This window comes from Podarcis erhardii, assembly GCF_964252035.2.
Source record: "Podarcis erhardii genome assembly, chromosome: 1".
NCBI lineage: Eukaryota > Metazoa > Chordata > Lepidosauria > Squamata > Lacertidae > Podarcis > Podarcis erhardii.
The window spans coordinates 39376039-39403021 of NC_138497.1; the positions used below are offsets into that span (position 1 = coordinate 39376039).

The window sequence follows — 26983 nt, forward strand, 5'->3', positions numbered from 1 at the left end:
TTTTTCTCCATACTCTACTGGAACCTCTAAAGCAGGCATGGCCAAACTTGGCCCTCCAGATGTTTTGGGACTACAACTCCCATCATCCCTAGCTAACAGGACCAGTGGTCAGGGATGATGGGAACTGTAGTCCCAAAACATTTGGAGGGCCAAGTTTGGCCATGCCTGCTCTAAAGTATCCCCTCTCTAGCATGGGACTCAAGACATCCAAGGAGATGTAGCTGGAAGACAGAAATCAGCAAACCCACTATGGGCATGTGAAAGTACCTTCCACTTGTGCATCCCTGGACCCTAGTCTATGAACACAAGGTCAACATTTTAAATTACCATTGTAAGTCCATATTGTAAGTCCATATTGTAGATATTGTAACATATCTACAAATACACTGAAATAACTTTTTTCATTAGGAAATATGAAACATCTCACCGAGATCCCCTGCAAATAAAAAGTCTTTTCTTTTCTTTTAGAATGCATCTCTCAACATTCAAGGTGGGTTACTGCTTATATAATATATAATCAAGGCAGAGAGGGTACGCCAGTTCAGACTCCTTGCCAAAAGTCACACAAAGCAAGAACATTGGCCTTTCTAATTATGACTCATCGCACACAGGGTGGAAACAATAGGCACAAAAAGAAGTAACAGCATAATTATAGCTTCAGTTGCCATTTGCATTTGAGAGTGAAACAACGGGTTCTTCAGTCCAAGTTCTGAGAACTTTATCCCAATTTCCCATCTAAGTTCCTTAGAATGCTATGTTCACGCCTGATCTTTATTTAATTTCTTACTTGATATAAGAAGAAGTGGCCAGCTGTTTCACAAGTATAGGAAACATCACCAGGGACCCCCAAACTCTCCTGTAATCGGCCAACTTCCCGCAGAAGCTCCAGTCTCCGTGCTAGAACATAGTTTACTCTTCCATACCTGCAAATCAGATTAATACAGTGAAGAATGAGGTACATGGTTGAATCAGTTTTGCTGACTACCAATTTATTTCTGGACTGTGAAAAAGCTGCATGGACACAAACACACAAAGTATCATGTGATTAGTATTAAGCACCTGAGGAAGATTTGAACTTTTGTTTCCCAAACAACCACCTTCCAAAGTGAATAGCAAGTCACTTCTGAACAAGGGAGTTCCTTCATTGTTTGCAAAGCTGCATTGCATTGCAGTTTAAGAACACAAGAAGAGCCAAAGGCCCATCAAGTCAGCATCCTGTTCTCATAGTGGCCAACCAGATGCCAATGGGAAGCCCACAATGGGACATGAATCACAGAACTGTAGGATTGGAAGGTACCATGAGGGTCATCTTAAAAAGCAGAGACACCACCTTGCCGACAAAGGTCCGTATAGTTAAAGCTATGGTTTTCCCAGTAGTGATGTATGGAAGTGAGAGCTGGACCATAAAGAAGGCTGATCGCCGAAGAATTGATGCTTTTGAATTATGGTGCTGGAGGAGACTCTTGAGAGTCCCATGGACTGCAAGAAGATCAAACCTATCCATTCTTAAGGAAATCAGCCCTGAGTGCTCACTGGAAGGACAGATTGTGAAGCTGAGGCTCCAATACTTTGGCCACCTCATGAGAAGAGAAGACTCCCTGGAAAAGACCCTGATGTTGGGAAAGATGGAGGGCACAAGGAGAAGGGGACGACAGAGGACAAGATGGTTGGACAGTGTTCTTGAAGCTATGAACATGAGTTTGACCAAACTGCAGGAGGCAGTGGAAGGCAGGAGTGCCTGGCGTGCTCTGGTCCATGGGGTCACGAAAAGTCGGAGACGACTAAACGACTAAACAATGAGGGTCATCTAATCCAACCCCCTGCAATGCAGGAATCTTTCTGCCTAACATGGGGCTCAGACTCACGACTTGGAGATTAAGAGTCTCGTGCTCTTCCAACAGAGCTACCCCAGCTACTTGAGTACAACAGCATACTCCTGCTTGTTGTGATCACCAACAACTGGTATTATAGAAGCACACTGCCTCTGATGCTGGAGGCAATATAGCTATTGTGACTGGTAGTCACTGAAATTCCAACATAAATTTTTCTAATCTTTTAAAGCTATGCAAGTCAATTACCATCACTCATTCTTGGGGTAGCAAATTCTGTAGTTTAACTAAGCATGGTGTGAAAACGGTTCTTCTTTCATTTCAATCTCCCACCACTCAGCTTCACTGAATGACCCTGGGTTCTATTATTGTAAGGAGGGGGCGGGGATTAAATCCCTTTTGTGAAATGGTTTTGTATTTGGTTTTTTTACAATTATTCACAGCAACTTCCCTTATATATTCGATGGAAACAGTCTACAGGAGTCACTCTGCTTCCATTACTCCTGGAGCTTTTGGACAAGTTGCAGGACTCAGAAATAAAGTACCCTTCAGCTGTTCAGAGAAATCAAGGCACCCAACAGAAAACCACCCCCATAAAAACAAACAATTATCAGGTCTTCCCTACCCTTCTTCCTTATGTGCATACATTTTACACGGTTCTGCTTCTTATGAGCTATCAGCTCACCTGCTGAAATCTTTCTCTGTCTCCAGTGCTTCCTCCCCATGACCAAGGCGCAGGAGGTGGCGCTCATCAATGTCAAGAGCCATGATTTTCTCAAACAGCTGGTTCAAGGCCTGGAGATTGACAAGAGCAACAGGAAAGTAGATTTTAGGAATCCAGATGCTATTACGGGGAAACCCTGGATGTTAGAAAAACCATTCCTATTTTGGTAGAAATTGAAACGAAACAAATATGAAGAGGCTATTTGCACTGGGAACCATAGGGAAAGCTTGCCTTTTGATTCCAAAGGACCCAACTCCTCTTTCAATCCAACCTGGGCCAAACATACACCTATGTAAAGTCTTACCTCGGGTTACGAACGCTGCGGGTTATGGACTGTGCCAAACCCGGAAGTACCGGAACGGGTTACTTCTGGGTTTTGGCGCTCGCGCATGCGTAGAAACACAAAATGATGTCACGTGCATGTGCAGAAGTGCTGAATCGCATCACGTGCGTGCATCAGATGCGCCACTTCAGGTTACGAACGCTGCGGGTTGCGAAAGTGCCTCCCGCACGGATCACATTCACAACCGGAGGTATGACTGTATAAGATTTAAACTTGCTGATAAAAACCCTTCTAGAAAAGAGCAATGTTCCTATCTAGTCCAATGCCTATTGACATTAGGCCAGTGCCCTCACAATATTGTTTTTTGACACTTGCTGTTTTATTTATTTATTTCAGCAAGCCTACTCAGATACATAATTTAGCAATTTATTTTATCTGTGATTTATTAATTATTATGTATCATATAAAACGATAGTTAAGCCACTTAGCAGGGTTCACACATAATGCCAAAACCCTGCTAAGTGGCTTAACTATGGTTCATTTACTGCCAACAAACCATGAGCTGAGCTGAAGCCATGGTTTGTTGTTGGCTTACAAACCTTGGTTTGTTTTAATGATTAAATGTAAAAACAGGACACTTTCTTTATCACAGTTTGTTTTGACCACCTAACCACAGGAGTGGGACAACTTGTGGTTGACTCATGTTTTGTTTGTTTTCTTTTTTGGTTTTTTGTTTGTTTAAAAAAGCAAACTATGGCTAAGTGATACAGTGGTACCTCAGGTTAAGTACTTAATTCGTTCCGGAGGTCTGTACTTAACCTGAAACTGTTCTTAACCTGAAGCACCACTTTAGCTAATGGGGCCTCCCGCTGCTACTGCGCTGCCAGAGCACGATTTCTGTTCTCATCCTGAAGCAAAGTTCTTAACCTGAAGCACTATTTCTGGGTTAGCGGAGTCTGTGACCTGAAGCGTATGTAACCTGAAGCATATGTAACCTGAGGTACCACTGTATATGCAAACTGGGCCCCTGGTGTGTCAATGATGCAGAATACATGTGAAGACACCATAAAACATGATGGCAGCATCTCTCTGTGGCATGGAGATGCTGTCTTAAGGCTAAAATCTTGAGCCTAAAATGCAGTACCACATGGTGCTTGCTGAGACTTCGCTCAGCTTCACCAGAGCCTAAAGCCTCCCATTCCACAGTGGCACATAAGGATAGCCAGATAAAAAGGTAAATGCAGGGACGCGGATGGTGCTGAGGTCTAAACCACTGAGCCTCTTGGGCTTGCCGATCAGAAGGTTGCTGGTTCGGATCCCTGTGATGGGGCGAGCTCCCGTTGCTTTGTCCCAGCTCCTGCCAACCTAGCAGTTCGAAAGCACACCAGTGCAAGTAGATAAATAGGTACCACTGCCTCGGGAAGGCAAATGGTGTTTCTGTGCGCTCTGGTTTCTGTCACAGTGTTCTGTTGGGCCAGAAGTGGTTTAGTCATGCTGGGCACATGACCAGGACAACTTGGGGGCCCCTCGGCCTGAAAAGGGAGATGAGCACCGGACTTCCGGGTTGGTGCCTCCGGCAATGGCGGAGTTCCTCCGATCGGGAGGAATTTGCTCCATGGAAATCAGGGTCTGACCGCCACGGTGAAGGCGGAGACCCACTAAAATCACAGGTGGGAGAAGCTTGTGAACATGGGATTCGGCTGGCACCCTTTGTGCCTCCCCTGCTCGTGGGGAAACCCAGTTTTGGGCATCCGGAGCGACGTGGGGTGAGTGGCGCGGTGCTTCGAATTGATTGCTTTTTTCACGGAGTGAAGCTGCATTGCTGTTGCCGGAGAGCGCTGACTTTTTCCTGTGGACAATTTGACGGAAAATTGGATTTACAAACGTCTTAATTTGGTACCGAAACGGGAAGGTTTCAAACAGGAAGTCCGCCTTCCCCTTTTGTAAATAGATTGAAGCAAAGAAGCTGCAAGCTAAGGTCTTGGAAAGCCTTATGTAAAGGATTAAACTTCCATCGATTGAAATCATTAAGTCCCCCTTGGAAGCAGGAGAAGAGGGGGGAAATTTTGGATTGTGTAGCCTGCAGGAGAGAGTGATAAAAATTAAATTACCACTGCTCTGAACCTGGAAACGGGCTGCCAGTAGATTGACATTTTTGGAGAGTTCATTGACAGTGAAGAGAACGTATGTTGACAGTTAGTTAAATAAGAGAAATATATTGTTTCCATTGTCCTCTTTTTGCGTTTAAAAAGGAGGAAAAGTAACTGAAAATTGAAACTAACTTTACTTTTTGAACTGTGCTTGAAAGGATTGATACAAGTGGAGACTGTTTCCGTCTAGAGGGAGTTTTTGAAACTGTTACAAGAGTGGAGCTGGGAAATCTCCAGCTGCATGATAAGAACTGTGAGAATCAGGGATTGACCTTGGACTATTTAAGAATGTCGACAGGAGAAGCCTTAACGACTGCATTATGTAAGATAAACTACTCGTTGGAACAACTTCACAAGAAGACGGATGTTTTGACTACTAAAATTGATAACTTGGGACAAAAAGTGATTAATTTGGGACAAAAAGTGAGCACCAAAACAGAAATTATTCAGGATTTGGTACAGGAATTTACTTTAGCAGGACAAATTGTGGAAAAGGAGAAGGAGAAAGTTGTTGTTGTCGAACCTAAAGTAATACAAGTGGGAGCCTCAGCCTTACAGAGGCAAATTGAGGACTATAAGTTGAGGCCTTTTATGATTGAAACTAGAAAAAGTCAGATTTTGAGGATCGGAGCCCGGCCTGGACAGGAAAAGGAAAGTTGGAAAGATCCCTCCATGCAGGGATTAACTGACTTTTGGGACATGGACTTGGGTCAGGAGGAGATTGGAGTTCTGGGGGCCTTTGGATTTGGAGGAATCTTGAAACATGCCCTGAAATACTTTATGGATCTTAGCTTTAACTATGGAAATTTGGCTGACCTGTCGAGAAGGAATAAAAGTATTGTTAGGTCGGAGTTTCCCCGAGATCTGCTCTTTAGCATCAAAGAATATGAAGAAGACCTGCAGAAGGGACGTGGAAAAGAGTTAAGAGCCTCGGACATAAGATCTCCAGGTTGATGGACTGTATGGAGTTGACGGAAGTGACTGGCAGAGTCCGAGACCGGGGAGAGGAGTTGGTGGAAGAAGATTGGAAAATTTAAAGTTTATATATAGAAATATTGTAAAATTAATGAGTGATAGAAAAATGTTGGAATGAAATTTTATGGCCTTAGTGGAAATGTTTTAAGGAGTTAAGCTTAAATAAGTATACTAGTTTTAATGGAAAATAAGATTAAAAATATGTTAAGACATTTATATGACAGAAAATAGAGAAAGAGGGAAAGGAATTGCTGAGACAACTAATAGAAATGGAATACAAAAAGGGAGGTGAGAGGAGGTCGATGAAACAAGGGAATGAAAGATAGAATATGGAAAAGGTATGATGTATGCTTTTAAATTGTTTTTGTATTGTTTTGTTTAGTTTATTGTGTTTAGTTTAATGTGTTAAGGTTGTGTTTTGTATAGTTTATATATTGTATTGTATTGTTTTTTTCTCTTTTTTGTTCTTTTTTTTCCTCTCTTTTGTCTTCTTTCTTCTTTTTCTTTATTGTAAGTTTTAAAAGTAATAAATATTATTTTTTTAAAAAAGAAAAAAAGAAAATGGAGATGACCACTGCAACCCCATAGTCGCCTTTGACTGGACTTAACCGTCCAGGGGTCCTTTACCTTTTCCTTTTTTTTTTTTTTGATAGATAAAACTCTTTCTTTCTCTGAATGCCTGCAAGCTGCATTACATGTTCTGAAACTGAAGTGAGGAACAGTCATAGGAATAACAGGGCACAACGTTCATTTACCTGATTGGAATGTGTAACGATCAGGGTCCTCTGTTCAGGGAAGTTGTGATAGAGATTAGAGATTATCTGCACTGCCACGTCAGTTTTGCCTGTACCAGGAGGCCCCACCACCTACAAAAAGAAAAGGAATTTCTCATTGAGGGACAAACTTCTGAGAAAGTATATATTAGGCAAGAACAGAGCTGTAAGTGTTTTTTTAAAAAACAACACCACTACCCATAGGTAAATGGGAGTAAATACAAACATACATGTGAATGCATGTGAAGATGAGAAGAAATAATTGGCAAGGGAATCCCAAGGACCTGAATGATAATTAAGTAGATCCTGGCCATCTAGGCATGGGCTGTATACATTATCATGTTGAAGACACATTTAAAGAGTTTAATGCAGGGGTGGCAAACAGGCCACTGGCTGGATCCTGAGCGTCTCCAATGGGCCACCTGGACAGTTGGCTGGGCCATGCAAGCCCTGCTTTCAGCAGGCATTGGCAGAACTCCTTAGTGTACCCAATAGCCAAAAACAATCAGGAGTATACTTTTAAAACTGCCAATTCTACATTTGTCTTTACTTGCCCCAAAGCTGGCATAATATGACAGGGTGTGGCTTAGGGAAAACAGCCTCCCAGGACAAATTTGGTCAGTAGGCTGGAGGTCCCCAACATCTGATTTAACGGTTCTATTGTGAACCTGGCTCCCAGTACGTTTCCGAGCACAATTCAAAGTGTTGGTGCTGACCTTTAAAGCCCTAAACAGCCTCGGTCCAGTATATCTGAAGGAGCATCTCCACCCCCATTGTTCTGCCTGGACACTGAGGTCCAGCTCCAAGGGCCTTCTGGCGGTTCCCTCACTGCAAGAAGCCAAGTTACAAGGAACCAGGCAGAGGGCCTTCTTGGTAGTGGCACCCGCCCTGTGGAATGCTCTCCCACCAGATGTTAAAGAGAAAAACAACTACCAGACTTTTAGAAGACATCTGAAGGCGGCCCTGTTTAGAGAAGCTTTTAATGTTTAACAGACTATTGTATTTTAATATTTTGTTGGAAGCCGCCCAGAGTGGCTGGGGAAACCCAGACTGATGGGCGGGGTATAAATATTATTATTATTATTATTATTATTATTATTATTATTACTACTACTACTACTACTACTACTACCTGAATCTCCAAAAAGGGGAAACCCCATAGAAAAACCAAAGGGAGGAATTTGCTCCCATAAAAGCCATTAAAAATGCTTTTGATCTAATAAAGCTATTACTCTGATTACTGAAACTCATATTGGCTCCGCCACATGGAACAAAAATTTCCAGTCAAAGGAAATGTTTTGGTCAGCTGGTAAAGCTTTATTTTTTATGAGAAAAAATACATTTCCCCCCTCTTCTTCCCCACTTTAAGTGTATAGTGAAAAATACAAATCTACTCAATGTTAAGGAGCACACCACGCTTTTTGCACCATTTAATTTTATACAGTGGGCAGAAGAAATAAGAATTGCATGTACTTCAGAGATTAGACAATATTAAAAAACATAATTTGTTAATAAAAGAGGAAACATGTAATAATATGCATCATTACCATTGTCAATCCAGGTTGCATTCCTGCACGTATAGCTTCAATCTGTGTATGGGTAAATTGAATTGTATTGCTGAAAATTGAATTAAAGTAAATTCAGTTAATCCAGAGCATGAGACAATAAACTGAAGTTATATGAATTTATTCAATATAGTCTTCATGAATATTTTCCTTCATGTTATTTTTCTTTGCAGTCAAGGAGACCTGAACTTGCTTAAAGAAAACATGCTTTTTACATTATTTGGGTAGATGAAGGAATTCACAAATATCAAGAGAAATCAATTTCTGCCTTTAGGGTTGAGATAACACTACAGTACTCCAAGTCATTACATGACTGTTCTGAAACTATTAAGTGACGGTTCATCACGTGTAATTTAGATATTGCAAAGCCATTGACCAAAACAGCTAATTTGATCAATGTCAGAAGTCATATTTTATCACTGAGCTTGAAAGGACTAGATACTTACTGCTAAATGTCATTTTAACATGCATGACTCCATACAAAACAAAAATACACCAACAATATGTTGAGGAGCTGCTCACTCAACAATGATAAGAACATACGCTTTACCAACAAAACTGACTTAGCTGTATAAATATGATTTGCACATCTGAAGATCACTTTAATACTCTGTAAGCAGTAAATTAAGATAACCCACTTGACAATTACCTCAAGAAAATGATTCTTCTCATTTGAATATATATATATATTTATAAACTAAATAATGACATCTGAAACATATGGAAAGAACGACTTATAGAGAAAGCAAATCCAGACCTATAAACATAATTTCATGTTTTAACAAATTGTTTCACTGACAGACATTTTGTAACAGAAATGCCCTCAACACCGATCCCTTTAGAAAGATGTACACGGATATTACCGTTTGGGTTGATTATATGGGTAAGGTCCTCTGTTGGGGATGACATGGGGCTCAACAATCAATGTTTTTGAGCCATCAGCTTTTTCTTCATCACACTCTTTCCGTTTCTTTCCTGCTTCACTTCTGACTGGAAATGTTATCCTATTGAGGGAAATCATTGTTCTTCAGCTTCATGTTATTTCTTACATGAGACTGTTCTTCCAATGAACTATTTTCCGCCACAGACTAGCTAGCCCCGGTACCCTCAAACCTTGACCTTTATAACAAAATGAAGATGACAGCATGAGGCAGGGAAGATTAAATCTGAGATGACTGAAACCCATGAGAACACAGTATGGTGTGTGTGCTTTCCTTTTCTTAATTTAAGAGTTGTTGTTTTTTAGGAGAGAGACTAGATAAGGAGACCATTTGATATACAGGACAGCATTTGCTGCAGGTAATGGCAGGACAGGCATCAAGATATCAATAAAGTAGATTTCTAGAGCCATGAGACAAAGGCAAAAAAAAAAGAAGCACAGAGACTACATACATTAAAAATCGCAAAGAAGGAAATTACTGTTAAACAGCATTCTTAAAATCATGAGGGAAGAGATGGAAGATGGAAGAAACACTGCTTTACAGCGTTTCCCAAACTTGGGTCTCCAGCTGTTTTTGGACTAAAACTCACATCATCCCTAGCGAGCAGGATCAGTGGTCAGGGATGATGGGAACTGTAGTACAAAAATAGCGAGAGACCCAAGTTTTGGCAACGCTGTTGTAAAGCTACCAAAGTCAGGAAATCAGTCAAACAGAAGATGGCACCTTATGAATTAGCAGTGTAAAAGAGCCCTTCTGGAAAATTCTGTGTGGTTCCCCCAAAGTGCAACACATGCAAATTCCACAGAAACGTAAGCTGTCCACCATTAACATGCTTTTCTATGACAGGCATGCCCATGCATAAGAAAATGAGAATCAGATGGGAGCAGGCCTGACTTGGAATGAACATGAGCAGTATTTGAGAGCTGGTGTTTCTTAATTCACCTGAATGGAGGAATCTGCATTGCAGGGTCTTCAACTGTAACTTTAATGCTGTATCCAGGAAAGCTGGCTCTTAAGTGATCAATGGAGAGGAAAGTATCATTAAAATCCAGGGAGGTGATCTGATTTGGCATTTTTGAATAGTGAGCACTACTTGGGTCTCCATAACCGAGGATAATGTCATGTAACCAATCAGGAACCACACAGTCGGTGTTCATCAAATTCCTTATAGTCTCCAGAACAGCCTAAAATAAAACAGGACATGATTTAATGCCAGTTTTGTACTCTGGTTTCAAACAGATTTGCACTCAACTTCACGAGCTATTTCAGCCTTTCTGTGTGTTTCGGAGAAAATAAGTTTTCTTCCAATGACAGGTGTTTGGTCAGACTGAATCAGTAACTAGATTTTCAGCTGACGTCAGCCCACAAAGAGCTAGTTCAGCAAGACAAGAAGTATTTATGGACAGCCTCTAACTACCAAACTATCCCATTAGAATGAGCAAATTCAGTGCAGTTGACAAAAAATAAAATAAAATTACGATGGTGATCTTTATATCATCTGCAGGAACATTAGCCAGAAAAGCGACGTTGCTATAAACATGGAATCACAACAAACATGCTATTCACTTCAGAGTGAATATTCTGTAACTGAGATGGACAAAATAGATTATATTCTATCTTCTTCATCCTGCGCAGTACTGGTAGCTGAATTCTTCAGGGCATTAATGGCCAGGTTACAATGTAAAAAACAGTGAGAAAACACAAGGTGTGGGGAATAAGGCGCAGGAGGGGACTTTTAAAGGAATGCTTATCTAACAAGCTTAAGTGCTGTTACCGATCAAGCCCCAATTTAACTTCAAGGTTAATACACATAAAAGTTCTATTAAACCAGTTCTGCCCCTCCTCAATCAAAGAGTCAGACATAATAATAAACTATGGTTTATTGTTATGAGAATGAGCCTAGGAGAGCCTTATGTTTGGCCATGCCCCCTTGTCCTCCAGTGGCTCCATGAGGAGACTGGAAGCTGTTTGGTTAACCTCACTTTAGCATCCTACGCTGCCATTAAGAAGCAGAGGTTCTCCTGTTAATTAGAGCTTAATTGGACTAAAGTACAGGAGCGTGCTAGAAGAGCTGAGATCACAAATTGCGGAACAGAACCAACTGCAAGGTTGTTAAGGTTTGAATTTGAGAGAAGACTTCGTTCAGTGCAAAAGACGGTGGGGGGCAGTGAAGCCTACAGTTTGGTTTCCTCTCTATATTTATGATTTGGCAACCCTCTCCTGAATGTTAGTTAAAATTATACTTGTACAAGTGAGGATGGAGGAAACTGAATTAAAAATATGGATTATAACATCAAACAGAACTCTGTGTGTAAAGAAGAGAAAAAGGAAGGGAAACTCAAGAGCTGGTTCTTTCCCATCCTTTATTATCTATGAAGTGAATTGAATAACGCTAAAGGACTTGGAATTTAATTTAATTGGAAGGATAATTGGCCATATATATCCAGCTGGAAGGATGAAAGGAGTCTGTGTTCTGCCAAGGAACTGATAAAGGTTTCTTATTGAGTCATCTGTAGTTTGACAGACCGCACTTCCTTCCAGGCTGAGGGGGGGAAATGGTGACAACAGTTTATTTACTGGGACAGAGCGACTTTTGCTTATTGTTAAAAGTTCTTGGTGCAAAACAACAAAGCATGGGATGGAATGATGGTGAAGCTTCTGGAACAACAATGGGATATCAGCTCTGCCCAAGGCATAATAGATAACAGCAACAATCAGGAGAAAGACATAACATCTTACAATGACAGGAAGAAACATCACAGCCAGAATAATTGCTACATACAGGAAAGAACAATGATAAAGTTTGAGTCCCTCATTTTATGTTTTATAAATCACTTAATGTGTCAACACAAATAAGTTATTAATATTGCAGTTGTTGTATAAGGGATTATTATGATGACTGGGATGTAACTGAAACTAGTAAGATTTTGGAATGCAGAAATAAAGAAAACCAAAAAGCCACCAAATCTAGCACACAGGGGGCCATTTTAATTAAATTATATTAATTGGTATTTGAATGATTGGTATTAATAATTGTATTATAAATTTGCATTGTTATAATGAGGTTATTATTGGAATGTGGCAAAGACTCTGATGTTGGGAAAGATGGAGGGCACAAGAAGAAGGGGACGACAGAGGACGAGATGGTTGGACAGTGTTCTCGAAGCTACAAACATGAGGATGACCAAACTGCGGGAGGCAGTGGAAGACAGAAGTGCCTGGCGTGCTCTGGTCCGTGGAGTCACGAAGAGTCGGACACGACTAAACGACTAAACAACAACAACAACAATTGAAAACTATTATTTTGTAGAATTTTTAAAATTACCGTATTTTTCGCCCTATAGGACGCACTTTTTCCCCTCCAAAAATGAAGGGGAAATGTGGGTGCGTCCTATGGGGCGAATACAGGCTTTCGCTGAAGCCTGGGGAGCGAGAGGCTCTCGCTCTCCAGGCTTCAGGAAGCTCTGCGCAACCCTCCAGAGCCCGGCGCGAAGCCGCGTCGGCCTCCGGAGGGTCGCGCAAAGCTGCCTGCCCTCCCGGGCTCCGTGCAGCTCTACGCATCCCTCCGGAGCCCAGCGCCAGGCCACGTCGGCCTCCGGAGCATCATGCAGAGCTGCCTGCCCTCCCGGGCTCCGTGCAGCTCTGTGCGACCCTCCGGAGCCCGGCGCCAAGCCGCGCTGGCCTCCGGAGGGTTGCGCAGAGCTGCCTGCCCTCCCGGGCTCCGTGCAGCTCTGTGCGACCCTCCGGAGCCCGGCGCCAAGCCGCGCCGGGCTCCGGAGGGTTGCGCAGAGCTGCCTGCATTAGGAAGCCTCAGCACACCCGGGCTTCACACAGCTGTCCGGAATCCTGGGGAGACCGGCGCGGCTCCCTAGGCTTGCGGATAGCAGGCTCTTCTGGGGGCTGGGGTCGGGGGAAGCTCGGGCTTCCCCTGCACCAGCCCCGTGCCTGGGGGGGAAATAATTTTTTTTCTTTATTTCCCCCCCCCCCAAAAAAAACTAGGTGCGTCCTATAGGGCGGTGCGTCCTATGGGGCGACAAATACGGTAGTTTTCAATTGTTGTTGTTGTTGCGAAATTCAAATCCTAATCAAAACAGACTACTTTGTCACTTTCACCCGGATCTGATTCACGGAGAAGCCATTCCAGAAAGAGCAGCTTTAGGGCACAGCTGTGCAAAGGAAGTAATGTCTGAGCAGGATGTTCATAAAATACAGCAGCTGCTTCCTAGCAAAGACATACATGAATGCAATGGCAGGGGGGGAAAGTGTCAGTGCAATCACGAGTCACCACCAGAAAACAGTGCCTTTATTGGTGGAGACACCAGGTCAGTCAAAGCAGCCCCAAGGCCATTCAGTGCTCCATGTGGAACAATATATACAAACGTGGCCTGCAGTATTATTACCATGTTATCAAATACTAGACAAATAACGAATACTCTTTTAAAAATGTGTGTAGACGGCTGCACAGAAGTTAATGGAGTATGCTGAAATGGCTAAAATGACTGGAAGAGTCAGAAATGAGGCAGACCAAAATTTTAATAAGGAATGGGGAAAATTTATAACAGGCTTCCTCAACCTCGGCCCTCCAGATATTTTTTTGGCCTACAACTCCCATGATCCCTAGCAAGCGGGACCAGTGGTCAGGGATGCTGGGAATTGTAGTCTCAAAACATCCGAGGAAGCCTGATTTAGAACTTATCTTAAAGACCACTGTAAACAGTTAAGATCGTTAGCAGGACTGGAATAGCACTTGTAGTTTAAGGTTGATTCTGGACATAATGGAAGAAGTAAAGGGTTTGGATTATCATAAAAGATGTGGGAGAAACTGATTAATAATAGGACCCACATAGGGGAGGATGGAAGTCCAGGACATTCCTTGGAATCTTGTTTTTATGATCTATGTTTGATATATCTCTGTTAAATTTTAAGTTGAAAAATCAAATAAAAAAATTTAAAAAAATAAAACTGTGTGTACATACTCTTTAAAAAATCCATTTACCTGCTTGACAGCAGCTAGCATCCCTCCTTCCCTGGTGACAGTTCCTGCTCAGCATGACGTGAGAAGCCTCTTTGAGGAAGGGGTCTTCTTATACCATGCAGAGCTCTGAAGCAGGCAAAAGCAATGCAAACTGCTTCTGCATGCTCCAAAACTCAACAAAAAGGTCTCTTCCACCCAACTGCAGACTGTAGCCATCTAGTAAGCAGAGTCAAAATTTGTGGCCTCCTATGAATTATTTTTTACCCTATAATATTCTGGAAATGTCTCTTTCAATATGTACAGAATGGCACTGTTCTATCTAATTAACAATAGTTTGGGATCTTCATACTTAAAAACAGCTTAGTTCCCTGTCTCCCTTCCTAACTGGATTAAGTTGTGAAATTTCTCTTAAAACAAAATATGTGGCCTCGCATCTGAAGGATGGCTCCTTTACTTAATCCTCTGCAGTGAGGATATTTACTAGTTCTAATGTGTAAGCGAAGAGCAGGACATAAAAAATAATGTCCACCTGATCTCTTGCTGATCAACATACTGTTAAGCTTGATCCTGAAGTCAAGACTGGTGCCAGGTTTGTCAGGGCACTTGGCACCTTCAGGGTGGGCATCTCTCCTCTTACCGTGAATGTGACTAGTATGTGTGCCCTGGCAGGGCTTTGTTGATGTTTTCACCTTTGCTACAGCAGTGACAGTGGCAGCCAAGGGTAGCAGCAAAAACAGCAAAAAGAAAAGCAGTCAGTCTAGCCAGCCAACATTACTGCTGGCGCCTGCCATTTCCTCACAATACTTCTGGAGCCCCGAGGCCATATCACTCCTAAGGAATGCCAACAAGGTATTGTGGGGAAATAAAAAATGGCAGCTGCTAGCATCAGCCACATCTGTCTGGGCTCCAGCCAACATTTTGGATCAGTGATGGGCTGCTCCTAAAGTCCTGGGCCATTGGGAAATGCTCAACTCTGGATGACAGCCTTGCAAGTAGTAAGACACAAAAATTCTCCTGGGCATTAGAAACATAGGAAGCTATCTTACACCACATCAGGTCACTTGTCCATCTAACTCAGTATTGTATACTAGCAGACAGCAGCTCTCCAGAGTTTAGGACAGAAGTCCTTCCCAGTAACCTTGATCTCCAAATCGTTTCAGACTTAGACGCCCTTTATCTCATAAAGACCTCGGTGAAATTTGAAAGCTTCCAGGCTCTTACATGTACAGATCCAAATATATCACCTTATCTTTTCCGGGACTAAATGCAACTGTGCTGCCAATTATAAACTAATTAATATTGGCCGAGTACATGTAAAGGTACTCAGCACAAAAGGAGATTACAGGTAAGCCAAAGCAACCAGGATTCTAAAAATTGCACCAATAATTGCAAAGGACTCCTTCTTTCTAGAAAGTCCAGTCCATTTTTTAAAAAGCACTAGGCATTAATCTTCGTTTCACCAATTCAGGACAATTGGCAACTCCAACAGTAAAACAGGTTATCTGTTCAGCTAATAAAACTCTTTTAAGTGCCGTAGCAGATGGACATCACCTCATGATCAGACAGGAAGAGTGGAGTTTTGCATGGATTTGCATAATACCTGATCTTGCCAATCGATGAAGCAGCAGCTGTATTTATGGCACACAAGGTTATTTGAGGTGATTGGTTAAAAATGGCAACATTCCATCTTTGAAAAATGTATTTATTCAACAGATGACTAGTATAAAGGGAAACAAACTCCAAAATACTAATATTTCTTTGATGTAGTGGCCACAAGCAATAAAAGGCAAGAGGGCAGACCTACCATGGCGAAGTGCCGACTGTCATATTTAGCTATCGCTTTATGTTTGTGCTTCTACAGCTGTCATGTTTGCTTAATTTAGGAGACTACATAAGATTTTTGCATCTTTCTCCCTACAGGCTCAGCAGAGAAATCAAGCTGTCTGCTATCTGCTTGACACACTACCAACATTTGTCATTAGTGAGAATGACTTACCTTATTTTCTGTTATGTGAGCAAGGAGGCATAGAGCAGATAGGGATAACCTATCCTCCGGGATAGAGCAATCCCAAGAAGCAGGCTGAGCCTCATCAATTGGTTTAACTTTTAACATGAGAAAAATGTGAAATTAAAGAGACACTGCCAAATCATTTCTGTATTATCTGGTTGTCTGACTGTCCTTTGCTTGCAAATAACCTTTTAAAAACTTTGAAGGCAAAACTTTTGTTTTCAGCAGAACACTGAGCAATCTTTTCAGCATCCGATACAGATTTAAACTGTTTCACTCAAGGGGAAAACCCCCAATACCAGCATGATTCCTACACTGCTAGCAGCAGAGGCAGATGCTCTGGTGGCATATTCTTAATTTAGCCATTACTACATTATAGCTTATAAAGCAGAACCACATTGCTTGCAATTCTGAAAGCCGACGCACTAACCACCTTTTGTCCAAATTTAATGTTGCTTTGATAATAAGGTGACCTACGCTGTGGATTCTATCTGAAACTTGGTGAGTCCAAGATCCAATAGATTCATTTGGAAATTTAGCTCTTTAGGTACATGAAGTTTCACCATGAATGGGTTTAAGATTTAAGACAAACATTTAAACAGTGGGAGAAGGAGGGCAAGGAGGACCACACTTTTTTTAATGGACATATGGCCCACATTGACACAAGTTCCAAAAAATACTCTGCTTTCAACATTTATTTTTAAACAGAAAATTGAACCGTGACTTACTTTAAAGTTGTTTTCTTTTGGCTTTCTCCTCATAATTATGTTAAATGTCTCATAGACATCTTCTCTTCCACTTTGGATGGTATTGGTCATGTCCTGTTGATACTGATTGGGATCCAAGAACACCCTAAACGTTCTGGAATCACCTTTAAGTCTTGGTTTCGGTTCTGGTCCTGTTTGCATTGAAAGTTCAAAGTTGTTGGAAGATAAACTAAACAGAAAATGCCTTGCAAAACAACAACAACACCACTTTTGAGTAATCTGTTCACACCACGGCCAATCCTCTCCAACTGATTCCAACTTTCCTTGCCCCTTTCTCCTCTCCTTGCCCCTGCCTAACCAGACTGTCCCTTCCTGGCTCACATCTGGTGATCCACCAATAAAGCCACTGTTTTCTGGTGGTGACTCGTGATTGCACTGACACTTTCCCCCCCGCCATTGCCAAGAACAGGTGCCTGGCATTGGGACTATTTAGGTCAGCTCTACATACCAGCCAGTGTCACTGAATGGATCAGGTCAACCAGCTCTGTTCCTACCATCTCTAGAATAAGCACTGCTACAGCCTGGCAAGAACTGGCATATTCAGGGTTTCTAAAGCTTGCCCATCCTAGCCAGGCTGCTACAGGGAGGGAAACATTCACCATCTTAGAGCCACAATCACACACATGCTGTTAGCGGGGAAATTATGCCTACCGTTAAGTGCAATGTAGATGTCACCTTCATATTTCAACTAAATATATTCAGTTGTTCTTTATCTATTACCCATCATTTAACCAGCTGGTCACAGTTACAATGATTTAAAATTCAAAATTTAAAGCAGTTAAATCCGATCACAAATCACAAGAATAGGCTGGGCTCTGCAAACAGATATCTCAGACATCTTTGCCAGGGGCAGAGAGGTGTGTCTTCAGCACTCATCAAAAGCTTTATAGTGAAGAAGGCAAGTGCACCTCTGTGGGGAGGGTGCTCGATAAATTATATGCCACAGCAAATGCCCTCCTCCCAAACTTCTGAGGCAGCTGGAACTACCAAGAGGGCCTCCTCTGCTGATCTTAATAGTCAGGAGGGTCTGCAGGGAAGGAGACGGTCTTTCAGATATTATCGACATACCTTCTTCAATGACGCGCCCCTTATCATCCAGCATTCCCTGGATTTCGCATCCTCTCACATATACCAGGCCTGTCTGCTCAACGAATGGCTGCCTTCTGTCAAACTTCGTACCATAAGGCTGTGTGGGTCGGACAGTAATTAAAAAGCAAACATCGTGCTTGCGCAGACCTAAATGGGGGGGGGGAACGTCAATGCCTTCTGATCATTTGCAGGTGTAGTGGTTATTTTATGCTGTAGCTTCATAAAGTTGGTCGCCCACATGGCTCAGATCCAGAGCTTGTAACAATTAGGAGCTGTGTATTCAGTGTAGTGGGTCCAAGCCGGGGGAACCCCCTACCAATTAAGATTAGACAGCCACCCTCCTTGCTGAAGTTCAGAGATAGGATCAAAACTGTCTTGTTTCAGCAGGCCTTTTAAGGCAGTGTTTGGTTTTAGGATACATTTTTACTGTTTTATTGTGTCATTTTCTCTGTATTGCTTTTATGTACACAGGTTAGAAATGCAAATAATTAGGTGGTATATAAATGTCTTGAATAAATGAACAATTTAGGTCAGCGAAAAGCAAAAGGGAGATTGTACAGAAATAGTTTTTGAAGGACATGCATATAGTTAAGCCAGTAGCAGCTTTATCTCTGTCCCCCGTGCTATCATTAATATGTGATTATCTTATTCATATATATTTGTAGACCTTTTCCAAGACAAAGATCTCCACTAGGAACGTAGGAAGAGAAGCTTATCTGAGGCTTGAAGCCAGGATCCCAATCCAAACAAATGTTTTAAAAATATAAAAATTCACAATACTTTAGTGCATTTTAGTGTAGGCTCTGCATTTTGAATCACGACATGCAACCAAAAGGATTACACAATCCCATCATATTTTAAACACGTCTGTTGCTGAATTTCCAAACTAGCCATCAGTGTCCCCCCAGAGCATGAATAGTTGTTCCAATGCATCTTGCCAAAAAGGTCAATCCAAGTATAATCCCCCAAGCAGCAAAGCACTGCCTTGAGACAATACACTAGGGAACACAGAGAAGACTGTAGTGGCATGCAAGTCCTGACAACACACAGAAACCCCATCAGAGAAATGTTCATTTCAATTAAGTCAGAATCTTTCTCACCTTTCATATCTACTACTCAAGTAGACTTAGCAGGATCAGACTATTTACTGATGCCCACTGATTTACAGAACTGCAGCTCTAAGTAATATTCCCATTTTAAATGACTGGCATTTTGTAGATATAGGAAAACGGGTGGATGGTGACACAGAATGAATATTGCATATTGTTACAACAGTTCCAGATCAGTCTCACAAAGGGGTCATAGGTTTATGAGTCACAATATAGGGCTCACACCCAAAAATCTCTCAGAGGAATTAGCTATCCCCATACCAACTTTTAATCACTCCTGTCATAGAACGGCTAGACCAATAAAAGAATGCTTTCTTCCCCCTTTCAAAAATATGGAACTAGGAAGAACTGATGATCCCAAACTATGTGTTACTGAGAGCAGTAGTGTTCTTTCTTTAAGCAGCAGGACTTAATAGGGAAAAGATACGTTTTAAACGCAACAAGCATACAAACACGTAACATTCACCCCAAATAACCGGGGATGCGACGTCACACTGCTGTAGCTACACACATATACATACCTTCCCATTCATCTTTGATGTTGTCTCTAACATTCAAGTTAATTGTGACATCCGCTCGGACTCTCATGGGCCAGTTTTCTCCAATGTTGGGCTTTGTCACCTCTATGACCGTGAAAGAGACAATGGGCTGCGCCATTCGAGCCCACCCACCAAAGACAACGCCTCCATATTCAGACTGCCTGAAGAGCAAGATCAAAACAAGAGACTTTTGCATTCAGATCTCTAACACACACCAAAGCTAATGACATCGTTTCAAATATATACAAAATTATACCACTGGAAGGGCCCAAGGGACCGCCAATCCTACAGCTGGGAATAACCAACCCAAGGTACGGCATCTCTTCCTGCAATTTATCCAGGAAATTCAGCCCAAGGGAAATTGTTCGCTGTTAGCAAATAATCTGTCCCTGTTTGAGATTATAACTCACCCTAGGGAATGCCAACACCTTTCTAATGGCCCCAGAAAAACCAGGGTAGGGAAGGAGTAGAGAAATCATACACAGAGGAAAGTTTTTCTTGATCCAACAACTTCAAGGTTATAGTTACATCCATTACCATGGTTTCATCCTACTGACACTATCCTCAATGTCCTGCCTGATTTCATAAGTAGACTCTAGGCGGAAGAGGTTGAAATTTCTCAGGAGGTAGTCATGGAGAGTAAGAAACTGTAGATTCAATTTTGGGAGGGCGAGGCAGCCTAAGGAAAGATAAAGGAGAGAGGAGGAATGGTTTGTTTGTCTGTCACATCAGACTTGTTCAGCCATTAGCTTAATGCAATTGCAATCACATGGAGCAGGGCCACACTTCATTAAAGGGCACTTGTGTAGAGGGGAGCCTACTCTACACAAGCTTTCCTTTTCAGACCGCCAGCCCCAATCAAAAATTATATAGCTAATAGGAGCTGGTTGGTTAAGCCCCATGCTGTTCTTCCGCATCAGTATGGGAACTTGGGGAAGCCATCTCTCTATACAATATTTGCACTAGTCCATCACTGTGCAGCTACCACTGGAGAATTTTCTTTAGCACAATCCTGGATTTGTATAAAGACAGAGTGCAGCCCCCTATGGGAGGTTTTATAGTACATCATCATAACTACTCCAATCATGTCAACTGCACCAATCCATGCTTAGGCACAGTGGCAGACCAGAAACATTTAAAATTTAAGCATTTTCCAGAAAACATACCTTCACCAGAATAGTACTCAGTTGGGACTATATTTTCATCCCAAATAATCTTCTCCGTGGGATACAGAGGCATTTGATTGAGCTGTTGAATTTGAGAAATGCGACATTCATGCCGGGACACCTAAAAAAGACAAAAACATCTTGTCTTGTGCCTTAAACAAAATTACAAATATTTATAGAAGGATACTCAAGAAGACTGAAAAGACTATTTTTCACCAACTGGTTTAAGAGGTAAATTGCAAAGAGAAAGTTAACCTTTTTATTTTACGCTGAACATGCAAGTTTGGTTCACATGACATGATAAGCCAAACAAGAACAAATGTGGACAATCCTAAATGAGCATCGGGCTTGCGCAATCCTGTCCCGTCTCCTCCTCTGATGCAACCAGGAATACACTCTTCATCAGAGTTTAGTCTCACTTTTAAAGGATCTTGGCTGAGCTTTACAGTCAAACTAGTGATCATGGTTTAAAACATACTCTGTAACTTCAAACCATGGATTATGAAGCTGGCTTGCTAAACTAACCAGTTTGTTTTAAACTAGGAACCCCAGTGACGCTCTCCTCCACATTGCACAAGGGGACAGCATATCAGCCCGTCACTTTGCTTGGGTTTGCTCAGCTTCATCCATACAGCACCAAATCATGTTTTAGTATTATGTGGCCACGTTGCCAATATCTAGCTCTGAATATATTTTTATAAGTTTGTTGAAGCCACTCCTATTTGTTGTATTGTTTAGTTTTCCATTTTTGCCAGGACACGCAACAAAATGAAAAATTGTGCCCGATCACCACACGCATAAAAAAACACCCTGTTGGCGGGTGAGGAACCTTTGGTCCTCCAGATATTGCTGAACTACAACTCCCATCATTCCTGGACATTGGCCATGCTTGTGGGGCTCATACAAGCTGTAGTTCAGCACCATCTGGAGGGACAAAGTTCCCCCTCTCAGCTATAGGTTCATGAATTGTTTTACCTTGATACAGGCATTCCCTCTTCTCTCTTAATTTCGGATCCAACAATGGTTAGCATTATATGCGCATTAGGTTGTTTGCTAACCATGGTTATTGAAAATGGCAAGACACACACAACCCAGTTTAGGGAGATTTGAAACTGAAAGGAGGGAGATGTCTATGTGATAGGAGACTGCGTGAGCAGCACGGATGTCTACAACGCATTCTCAGTTGTCTAACTATGGTTGGGCAGTTGGGCAATGCAACATTTGCAGCAGGCTACACACACATTCCACAACCTAAGTCCCAAAACTTGTGGAATATAAAAACCCCCAGATACATTGCTATACATGACTGCCAGCACCCAGTTATGTAAGTCTAAAAAGTTGTGATGTATTTGGGACATTCACAGAATTAAAAAAAGCCTATTACATATTTGGAGGAGGGGAAGAGGAAGATAGATAGATATAGATAGATATATCTTTATTGTCATTGTCCCATGCAGGACAATGAAATTGCAAAACTACATAAAACTACATAAAAACTACATAAAACTACCACAAAACTACATAAAAACTACATAAAACTACATAAAAACTTCAAAAAACCCCTAAAAACTCTAAAACCCTATTTTAAAATACACTATACTGTAGAAACCCCTTATGCTGCATTTAGAACCAGAATTGCATTTGCAAAGAAACTGTTTCTCAGGTGGCTAGTCCTGGCCTTTATAACCCTATACCTTCTTCCAGAAGGCAGAAGCTGAAGGAGATCATTTCCGGGGTGTGTAATATCCTGTGCTATCTCTGCCGCTTTCTTATGGCACCTAGCAGCATAGATTTGATCTAAGGTGGGAAGAGTGCACCCAATTATTCTCTCTGCAGTCTTTACAACCCTGGATAGCATTGTTTTTTCCCTGGCCGTGCAGCTCCCAAACCATACACACAGACCATAAGTTAGTACACTCTCCACAGTGCAATGGTAAAATGCCATCAACAGGTCCTTTGAGAGATTGTTTTTCCGGAGGATTCTCAAAAAATATAACCTCTGCTGTGCTCTCTTCACCAGGTCTTTGCTGTTCTCTCCCCAGGTTAGGTCGTTTCTCAACTCCATTCCCAGAAATCGAAACACTGAGACCTGTTCCACGCACTTCAGCTCAATAATAAGTGGCTGAATATTCAATTTACATTTCCTAAAGTCCACAATGATCTCTTTTGTTTTCTTTAAGTTAAGGAGTAAGTTGTTTTTCCTGCACCACTCCCCCAACTGCTCAACTTCCTTCCTATAGGCCGCCTCCCCCTCTTCAGCCGTGATTAAACCAACCACCGTTGTATCATCTGCGAACTTAATGATCTTATTACTGGGGTATTTGGGGGCACAGTCAGCTGTATAGAGCGTATATAAAAGCGGGCTCAACACACACCCCTGCGGCGTTCCCGTATTCGTGATGAGATTCGCAGAGACGTGGGAACCCAACCTGACCCTTTGGGAACAGTTTGATAGAAAATCTAATATCCACCTGCACAAACATGGTGGAAGGGAGTCCTGAATAACAATTTTAAAATGTATTTCTTCCCCAGCAGTCCACTGGTCGGCTGAAAGACTACACAGCTTTGAATACAGTTTTGAACAGAGCCTCAGAGCACATGGCACACGTCCAGCGACGCATTAGCAACATTGCATAGAGCTTGAACCACCACCCAACACAAGTAAATCTTCATGGCATCACACAATAGTTAGCAGCGTGACCTCGTTGTGACACAAAATGCAAAGTTCAAACCAGACATGTTAGGATGTTGCCTCCATCTGTTTGTGAGTCTCTTGAGAGACACATGAATAAATAAATGTAATTACAAATTAAAGTTCAGTAGCGCTATCTGAGTGGGCAACTAAAACAGTATGTAAAGACTTGAAAATACACAAGCACTGCTGGAATAATGTTGACAAATTAAGAACTGTGATCAGCACAACTTCACTGAACAATTTTTCCCAAGCAAGTGCATTTTTAAAAACTCACAAGACTGATATTTAAGATGCTTGGGTAAGATCATATAATAATTAATACCCTTCATACTAAAAAGGTCTTAATGACCATTCAGTTAGAAGGAAGAATTTATTAAATGGCTAAAATATCCATGCTATGCCGCAAATATAAATCTTTCATGCAGTGTTTCCCAAACTTGGGTCTCCAGCTGTTTTTGGACTACAACTCCCATCATCCCCAGCTAGCGAGCAGGGCCAGTAGTCAGGGATGAAGGGAATTGTAGTACAAAAAACAGCGAGAGACCCAAGTTTGAGAAACACTGCTTTAATGTGTCAGCTAAAGCCCCATTCACTCCAACAGTGCCCAACTCTTGACCATGAAGTTATAACTCCTTTAATAATGTCAGAAAAAAATCCTTGCTAAATGGGAGATTTTTGAGGGGTAAAGCTGGGGGGGGGGGGAATCAAAGGAACAGAGTCAGTTAAAGGAACAGCAAAGTTAGGCATAAATCTTAACCTAGGAGGCCTATGCATGCTTATACCCAGTGCTTTTTTTTCTAAAAAAATGTTTAGGGGTACTCTCATTTTCCTACTCATATTGAAATACTGCCCCTCAATGAGGCCAAACTTAGATTCACAAAATGTTTAGGGGTATGCATATACATACCCCTAAAAAAACACTGCCTATACCCAACCCTAATTCAGCTAATTCTTTTTAGTCACATTTGAAATCTACTGTGATAAAAAGAAGTTGTCCCCTTTCTCCTTTCAGATCCTAATATATAACTTATTGAAACTATGAATTCATGTACTCTTGACAATTCTATGTGCTATTGGCAGGATGTGAAAACACAGTGCATAGGGTTTGGAGCACACCCCAGGGATTTGCAGCCCGACCCAGACTATGGTTGAGTCTCTGGTGCAGAATTTGAGGTAACCCAAGGACAGAAGGGGGGGGGGACCCCGGCCTGCCATCTAATGCCTTGATAAAGAATCATGGTGATAAAGAATCATATTCAACATCATAGATATCATTGTACAGAAGGAAAACAGCTTGACCCAGCAAAGACAGACATAAGGCTGTTTACCAGCAGCTCGAGCAGAAACTCTTTGTCATAGCTTGTATTTTCCTCTTCAGGTAGGGCTGGCAACAAGCAGAGATAGGATGCCACCTGGTGGAGTGTTTCTGGACTGAAGAATAAAGAATAAAGCAAAAGTCACATAGCGCTTGAGCTTAATAAATGGAGCTGTTTGCTTTGAATTTCTGTCAGTGTCCTCCCCCCAAAAAAGTACAATAACTATTTGTGTGGCCTACTGACCAAGATTTTGATCTGGGCCATTCTGCATTTTAGCTAACACTCTTTGCTCTTATGCAAGGAACCTAACACTGAAAGGATTCTTGACAGAGCTCATTATTCATATTTTTTTAATTAAAAAAACCTACAATCAGACAAATTCAGCAACTTCTTTTGACATATGAAACCCCCAAACAGTGGAGTTAAGGCTGTAAACCAGATAGCCTTTACACATATACTAAGAGACAAGGAGAAGGGGACGACAGAGGACAAGATGGTTGGACAGTATTCTCGAAGCTACAAACATGAGTTTGATCAAACTGCGGGAGGCAGTGGAAGACAGGAGGGCCTGGCGTGCTCTGGTCCATGGGGTCACGAAGAGTCAGACACGACTAAACAACTAAACAACAAGAGACATTGCCTTTCAGAAGCTGCCTTTGCTCTCCCTCCCTTCACCCCTCTTAAAACTCTGTTGGGGAGTTATTATTTGGATAAAGTAAACAAGAGATCACTCATGATTCTCTGAATCATAGTTTTAAATTTATCTACTGCTTGGTTACTACAGGTGGCCACTATTTCTATTTAGGCAAACATTTCAGGGTTTATTTAGGCAAAACATTTACTAGAATAACCAAGCTGTGGTGTGTTGTTGTTGTTGTTGTTGTTGTTGTTGTTGTTGTTGTTGTTGTTGTTGTTGTTATTAAAGGGGGCTTCCAATACTAACTGTTGCTCAAACAATCAGCAACTCACTGTGAACTTGTGGGATTTCCTACTCCCTGCACCAAATCATTCACACCCAGAAGAAGCAAATGATGAGAATAAAATAAATTAAAATATAACTTACCTTAGAGGTCCAAAAAGTTTTATGAGGGAGTTACGTGTGTCTACAGCAGATACATTTGAGAGGGCAAAATTGTAGAGTTCTGGGAAATGTGCAAAAGCGGCTCTCTAGAATCCAACAAAGAACCAGGATGAGAAATCAAATGCTGTCTTTACTTGGCAACGTGACTTATGCAACACCCTGCAATTTAACAGGCCAAGTACAAACCCCCACAAATAGTGTAAGGCTAGCTCACAGCAAGAACAACCTGATTTATTTGTGGGGGAGGACATTCTCACACATGAGAACTGTGTCACACTTCCATGTTGGCTGTAACCAACAAAGCTGTCCCATTAGCACAAGGAATTCCACCTGCACAATAAGACTTCGTCCCCCTCCCCTCTACTTTTTGTGTGTGACCCCCAAATCTGCTTTAGAGGGCTGGGGGAATCCCCAGAACAGACTTGGGGAAGAGGCATGCAGGAAGTGGAAAGGATATCCCAATATATGGGGCAACTTTGTTGGATGCAAATCAATGATGTCCATTTTTTTCTGAATACCGGTTAGGATAGGGTGGTTGATAAGAAAACAGTCGGAACAAAAAAGACACGGCAGCTATTTTAATTCTAACAGAAGCTGCAATGATTACAAGGGAGAGGGGCCAAACATTTCAAATGCTACTGTATCTGTATGTATGTATGGACTGCCTGCTATGTTAACATGAAGCTTAATGCAAACATCAGGAGAGGGACAGCACACCACACTGTGGGAGTTGGGGAATGCCAGCATGATTCAAATTCCCCCCTGCCTGGACGGATTGGCTATCTGCACAGGGCTTTGGCAGCTGACTTTCAGTACTATCCACTTACTAAACCAAGGACATGCCCCCAAACATCAAAGTTTCCTGAATGATCACTTATTTACCAACAGTACTTTATTTATATTAAGAACAGACATATCCACCCATGAAACCAGGCCTACAAATGAGGTGGGTTTATTTTAAATCTGTCATCACCCCTTGTCTGACAAGCAATCTTAAA

General features: G+C 41.8%; 1 protein-coding gene and 1 long non-coding RNA gene across 2 annotated transcripts in view; one reads left to right on the forward strand and one right to left on the reverse strand.

The window, feature by feature from the left end:
* The window catches only part of LOC309345700, a 46963-nt gene extending 30598 nt beyond the window's left edge, over positions 1–16365 (forward strand). The window contains exon 2 of the long non-coding RNA XR_014158350.1: positions 16136–16365. This is a non-coding gene — a long non-coding RNA (uncharacterized lncRNA). The remainder of the gene's footprint in view (positions 1–16135) is intronic.
* AQR (aquarius intron-binding spliceosomal factor) overlaps positions 1–26983 on the reverse strand; it is a 57037-nt gene that overhangs the window by 14322 nt on the left and 15732 nt on the right. Inside the window, exons 13-25 of the mRNA XM_081858504.1 lie at positions 25968–26071; positions 24917–25019; positions 20894–21014; positions 20265–20406; positions 19710–19888; positions 18059–18226; positions 16952–17121; positions 10183–10424; positions 9163–9303; positions 8282–8351; positions 6717–6827; positions 2515–2624; positions 788–923 (exon numbers count right to left, since the gene is read on the reverse strand). Of these exons, the coding sequence (XP_081714630.1) occupies positions 788–923; positions 2515–2624; positions 6717–6827; positions 8282–8351; positions 9163–9303; positions 10183–10424; positions 16952–17121; positions 18059–18226; positions 19710–19888; positions 20265–20406; positions 20894–21014; positions 24917–25019; positions 25968–26071 (1797 nt within the window). The remainder of the gene's footprint in view (positions 1–787; positions 924–2514; positions 2625–6716; positions 6828–8281; positions 8352–9162; positions 9304–10182; positions 10425–16951; positions 17122–18058; positions 18227–19709; positions 19889–20264; positions 20407–20893; positions 21015–24916; positions 25020–25967; positions 26072–26983) is intronic.